Source organism: Trachymyrmex septentrionalis, unplaced genomic scaffold, assembly GCF_001594115.1.
Source record: "Trachymyrmex septentrionalis isolate Tsep2-gDNA-1 unplaced genomic scaffold, Tsep1.0 scaffold277, whole genome shotgun sequence".
Lineage (NCBI taxonomy): Eukaryota > Metazoa > Arthropoda > Insecta > Hymenoptera > Formicidae > Trachymyrmex > Trachymyrmex septentrionalis.
The window spans coordinates 150,297-156,551 of NW_017305438.1; the positions used below are offsets into that span (position 1 = coordinate 150,297).

The following is a 6,255-nucleotide window of genomic DNA, read 5'->3' on the forward strand; positions in this document are numbered from 1 at the left end:
ATTTAATGTCTAGTGTTTCGATTAAAAAAATCTTTTTATGATATGTTTATATTTTTATAATCAAATCGGATAGTGTATGTTATATGTATTGCTCCATTAGTGAGACGTTTAAGAATTAATACATAGATTCAAATTGAAGTTCAAGTTTATATCGTTAATGTGCTTGAGATAAAGCCATGATCGAGGATACGAGGCGCCGACGGAGCTGGTTTTACCTCCATAGTAGTATGATCATATGTGACGTTCGTCTTGATGCCGAATGGCCACTTGATGTGCAACAAGTCTTTGTTCAATTGCAGCAGAAAGACGATCAGGACGAAGAGGGCGTTCATCATAAAAAATGCAAAGACACTCTGGTCGCGTAGGTCCTTTAGATCTTTGGCGATTCGTGCCTGATCGGAGCAGCATGGCGTATATTAATTCAAATAGATGAAAAATGCGTAATAAATAAATACTCTCTGCGAAACATAAAAATTTTACTTCAAGGAGCAAGCTTTCAATTTGATTCAAATCAGTTTAATTATTTTTCTTCCATTTCTATTTTGATTTTATTTGTATCAAATTGCTTAATTTAATTGTTCATTTGGCTTTACAAAGACGAATTTCGTAAATTTATTTTTTCATCCTTGATCAATAGCTTGCAGTAACAAAGACGTATCGCAGATTTTATTGTGAGAAAAGTCATCCTGGTCTCGAAAAAAATTGTTTTCATTGTATCACAAAATTAAGTCATAGTAATTACATTAGAATAATAAAGTAAAGGACTCTTATATAGTAATAACAGTTAATATATTGACAGGCAATAAGAGTCAAAAATTATAAAATTAAAAATAAAAATTACATATATTGAAGAGAAAAGACCAATTATTTTTTACTTTACGTCATATTATAAAAATAGCAAGAATTCACATAACATGTTTTGACTACAAGATTGAGCCATCCTCAAAAATGTATTAAAAAAAAATTACAAATTCTTTAGGGAATAACATAAAAACACAGTAAACGATTAAAAATAAAAATGGTTAGAAGATTTGAGAGGCCGAGTAAAACCCTGGGAAGATTTTCACTCGGACTCTCAAATCTTCTAACCATTTTTATTTTTAATTGTTTACTGTGTTTTTATGTTATTCCCTAAAGAATTTGTAATTTTTTTTTAATACATTTTTGAGGATGGCTCAATTTTGTAGTCAAAACATGTTATGTGAATTCTTGCTATTTTTGTAATATGACGTAAAGTAAAAAATAATTGGTCTCTTCTCTTCAATACATGTAATTTTTATTTTTAATTTTGTAATTATATTAATTATGCTGCTTTTGTAAAAACTTATAAAGTTTCAAATTGAAGTATAAATAAAAACCTCTTTGATTACTATACATAAAAAAAACTACACGTAAAATAGTAAAAAGTGACTGAATCCCTAAAATTAAAAATTACAAATAATCTTAGAAAATAAATTCTAATAAATTCCTTCGCGTATTTCTTTTTAATACAAATTTAAGAAAAAATTGAATAAAGCCCCAGTGTGTCGTCGTGTTACCTTCTCCGCTTTGTCGTCATCGATTGGGTAAAGATATTTCTCCAACAGATCTTTCCAGAACTGCTCCTCTTGCATCGACAGCACGTCCACCTCGCCCTTTTTCACACCCTCATCGGTTAGCCAGTACGGTCTCGAGAGGAAGTTGCTGCCATCACGATTACCTTCAGTATTCTGACTGGTCACCGTCTCTGTCTCGCTACCCTCCTCATCCTCGGGATCCTCGCCGATGGCACCCAAGTGATCAGCGGTGCGCGAACCCACAGAAGAGGCTCTCCTTCGTCCGTGACTGTGAGGATCTACCGCTCTGTAAAAGAAATCACAAAATTGACTTTGGTAGAAATTTTATGCATTTTTGAACAATTATTAGATAGTTGTATTAACTCTGTCTATAGTAACTAAATAAAACTACTTAGGATTCCAATCAAGGAAATGTTTTGTTTGCAGTTACTGCGGACAAAAGATGCGCAAAATCTGAATCTATTTACTGAACAAAAATGGGCCACTAAATGGACTAAGCAGTATTTTAATTAAATAATCTATTACTATTGTAGTAGAAAAGAGAGATGACGCGGAATTTTTCCGAAGGATTTAACGAGGAAGCAAGTACGGACATGTTCGTTCATGTCTATGCATGGGTCGCTGGGCGGATCGTGGTAGCAGCGATCGCATGGTATGGCGCGACCAATCAGGCGGGGCGAGCCAATAGGAGAGAACGGGAGGGCGCGCGCCGCTGGGCCGGGAGGCAGGGGAGCAGTCCCTGGTAGCTTTGGGAAGAGATCGTGTCTCTCGAGGAAAAATAAAGGATTTATTATGTCCAAGATTTTTTCTTTCCTTTCATTAAAAATTTTCTCCTACATATTAAACTATAACTGCAATGAGAAAAAAAATTTGTTGTTTCACAAAAATTAGTGATTTAACTATTACTAAATGTAGTGGTCATAGACTGTCAAATTCAAACAAATATTTGTTAATTCAAATAAATAACATATTTTAAATTACATGATTTATATATATTTGTTAATCTAAATATATAAATATTTGAACAAAATAATCACTACGAAATAATTGCATTTAGTCAAGTTAACAACTTTTTTCCCAGTGTGGGGCAAGTATCTACGCAAATTGTACATATATTTATCAGCAAAATTGTTTTAGTCACTAAATAAAACTATTATGTTCTTGTTCATTTTTTTTTACATAGTATTGACTAATAAGAATACAGTGATATTAAAACAATTGACTATAATAATTAGTCAATTCCTTACGGGTTAAAATTTAAATTTAGATTTATTGTAAAAAAACAAAAAATAATTAGTGTGATGACATTGCTTTATAAATATTGAAAAAACATTAAATTTAAATAAACATATTTACTATAAATAAATATTTATTTAGCGCTATTTAAAGAAAAAAGTAATACAATTTAGTAAATTTTTTCAATATGAATTAAGAAGATATTTTTAATCTACTTTCACAGAGTTCTGATATTTTCTAGCGTTAATGTTTCCAAACGTTACTCGCACAATTCTGAATCTTTCTCGCTTCGTAATCTGAAGTGCCTTTCACTTTTGCGAGATCTCTCTAAAGACATCATTTTACGCCTGACTCTATAATTTTCGATAATCTTTCAATTTAAGTGCCTTTTTATGCAGTTTCTTTCTTACCTTTCAATAGTCTCGAGCCTTTTGCCGAGTTGTTCGAGCGACTCAGCGATCGCTACGAGCTGTTGTTTTTCAGCGGATGGTTTTCCATGAGTGCATAGCAAGCATTTGAACAAGCCGGCCAACGATATCTCGATGGAACCCTGATCGTCGTCGTTGTTACCTGCGCCGTTCTGTAGGAAGCCAAGCAAGGACTTCTGCTTGGCCTTACGCTTTGCCTCCTCTGCTTCTCGCTTCTCTTGTTCAAGTTCCTGAATCGCACGAACGATCATGATAAACGCACGGAAACTTAGTCGCCGTGTGTTTCTCGTTAAGTTGTGAAAGATTAAATTAATTAAATAGATCATATAATATACAATAGAATATTAATAAACCAAAGCAACGATCCACTAATGATTTGCCTTTAAGAAAAAAATTTCATTATGAGTAAAATGAGGTTTTAGTAATAAATAATTTTTTTTTTTAATTTATATTCATTTAGCTTTATATTTATACATTTAATTATATTTCAAGATTTTAATTACCTAATAATTAAATTAATAAATAATAAATAATTAAATTAATAAATAATCAAACTCTCTCTCTCTTTCTCTCTCTCTCTCTTTCTTTATTTCTAATTAAATTTATATAAAATTTATATATTCAATATCTATACAATTTTATTATTAATTCTAACTGAACCAATTGCAAAACCAATTGCAGGTCATTAAAATTAATTGAATTATATTAATAAAATTCTTAAAACTTTTAATTTTTTATATTTTTTAATTCTCTATAGAAATCTTAATTTTATAGTGAATCTCACTTTGAAAAGTGAAATCTTAAAGATTGAAAATTGAATCACTTTTTTCAAGATTAGCTTAATTTTCACTCTTTAGAGTGAGATTCCACTTCAAAAAAATTAGACAGTAATAAATTAAAATTTTCAACGCGCCTCAATCATAATTTTCTAACGGGTTAGTTAAAAAGCATAAATAATATTCTAGCATATGTATGTACAAAGCTGCGAAAGTTGACAGGAACACTCGAATCAGTATAAATTAATTGGAATTAGTAAAGGGAGTGAAATTAATTACCACGTTGGCGTTGCTCTTCTTCGTTACAGTTTCCCGCGTGCCCCATGAGATGTTGTTGAGATTGCAGAGTGAATATGTGATTAATAGCACGTACATTGAGGGTACTGCCAGGTAATAGATCAGACCGTGCAGGAGGCAATTGATTTCGTACGGGTGCAGGAGACCCGCGATCATAAACTCGCCCAATATGAGGAACAGAAACCACGCATTTGGCGACATTACGCTGTCCTGCGTGATGTTTATCGCGAATGCAACGATCACCGCGATCATCACGATCGCGTATATAGTGCTGATAACGGCAGCTATCATCACCTGTCATTAAAGATCGCCAATCTTCGTGTGCGTTAGTCGCTTTTCAGTTCTGAGTTAGCAAAGCTAAAGCTGAAGCATGACGTTCTTACGATGAAGCAAATGATTGGGGATTGATCTAACGACAGAATCTCAACGAGATTCTCTCCTTACCACCGGAATACAACCTCATCTGATTTGTGAATTAAAGATTATTATATATATATATAAAGCTGCTTCAAGTACTTTACTAATAAAATTAAATGTGAGATAGTAGATCCAATTTATTTGGTAATCAATATTAAATGGAAAATAAACATTGAACTAGAAATGTAAGATTTAAGTAAAAATATTATTAGATACTGACTCTTTTTTTCACCGAACATGGCCTTCTTTGTGTTAAAAAGTATTATTTTTGAAATAAACTTAGACTTTTAGTTGGTATCAACTGAGAAATTATTTTTACTTTGCACAACAACTCATAATTTCATGATAAAAATGAATTCGAAATATGTAATGTTTAATATTTTTCGTAACAGTGTTGATGTTATATTTATATCCTGAAAAAAAATATCGAAGTGAGGATCCAAATCCCTTCACCATTTCAAAACCCCATTCACCAGAATTATACCCCTATTTATATAGTTATGACTCAGTGTCAAAGTAAAAAAATAAATTTAAAAAATGGAAAAAAAAGGATCGACACTAACGAACCTTCTTGGTCTTTTTCGTTTGGACCTCCCTAGTGCCCCAGCTGACAACATTAAGATTGATGATGGAGTACAGTATGAGGAGCAAATACATAGATGGAATGGACAACAAGTATATGATGCCGGGCACGATACACCAGAATTCTTGCGGGTGTAGGCAGGCTGCTATGAAGAATGAACTCGACAATGATATTAAGAAGATCGCCGAGGGCGAGCCTATGCCGTCCTCGCCAAGCTGTAGGGCAGTACCTACGATCACCGCCATCATGATCATCGCGTACGCCGTCGACAGGATCTGGGCGCATAAAAGCTGAAAACCACTCACATTTAATTCTTTCCCGTCTTACGTTTGAATCTTTGGATTCGACTCAAGGAATATACAAAAGTTAACGAAACATCAAAATTACTTTATTTTGATTTTTAACGTCAATAAATAGTGAATTATGTAATCAAGAGTCATCATTTTTATTTTTTCTTGGTATGTTGTTTGGAGAATAGTATATAAAAATCGCAAATGCTATACGGAAATGAATCTTTTACTGCGTGAAAGAATATATTATTATTATGATGTATTATTATTATTATGCAATATTATAATTAAGAATTCTGGTTCTGATGAAAGTGAATTCCACGAGCGAAGGACGGTCACAAAATGCGCGACATAAAGCGGATATGCACGGACACTTGTATACAAATGCGATAGATCAAAAGGACTTACCTGTATGTTCGATTTGCACGTGAAACAGACGATCATGAAGAGCAAGATGGGAATGATATTGTAGTAAAAGCTGGTCCAATTGTCGATTTTGAAGGCAGCTACGAAGGCACCCACCAACATGAGGAAGATTGTGCCGGGTCCCAGAATCGTACCACCTGTTTTATTGAAAGCACAAAGATATTTTAATCGATATACTTTTTAATTAAAATTTAAAATATTTTTATATTCCAATTTTTAAAAATATAATATATTCTAGATATATTA

General features: G+C 32.6%; 1 protein-coding gene across 3 annotated transcripts in view; it reads right to left on the reverse strand.

Moving 5' to 3' along the window:
• LOC108749229 overlaps positions 1–6,255 on the reverse strand; it is a 28,731-nt gene that overhangs the window by 4,926 nt on the left and 17,550 nt on the right. For 2 of the 3 annotated variants that reach the window (XM_018487795.1, XM_018487796.1), the window contains exons 13-17: positions 5,992–6,146; positions 5,278–5,583; positions 3,203–3,450; positions 1,539–1,842; positions 216–392 (exon numbers count right to left, since the gene is read on the reverse strand). In XM_018487795.1, the coding sequence (XP_018343297.1) occupies positions 216–392; positions 1,539–1,842; positions 3,203–3,450; positions 5,278–5,583; positions 5,992–6,146 (1,190 nt within the window). The remainder of the gene's footprint in view (positions 1–215; positions 393–1,538; positions 1,843–3,202; positions 3,451–5,277; positions 5,584–5,991; positions 6,147–6,255) is intronic. The other variant, XM_018487797.1, reaches the window with a different exon arrangement.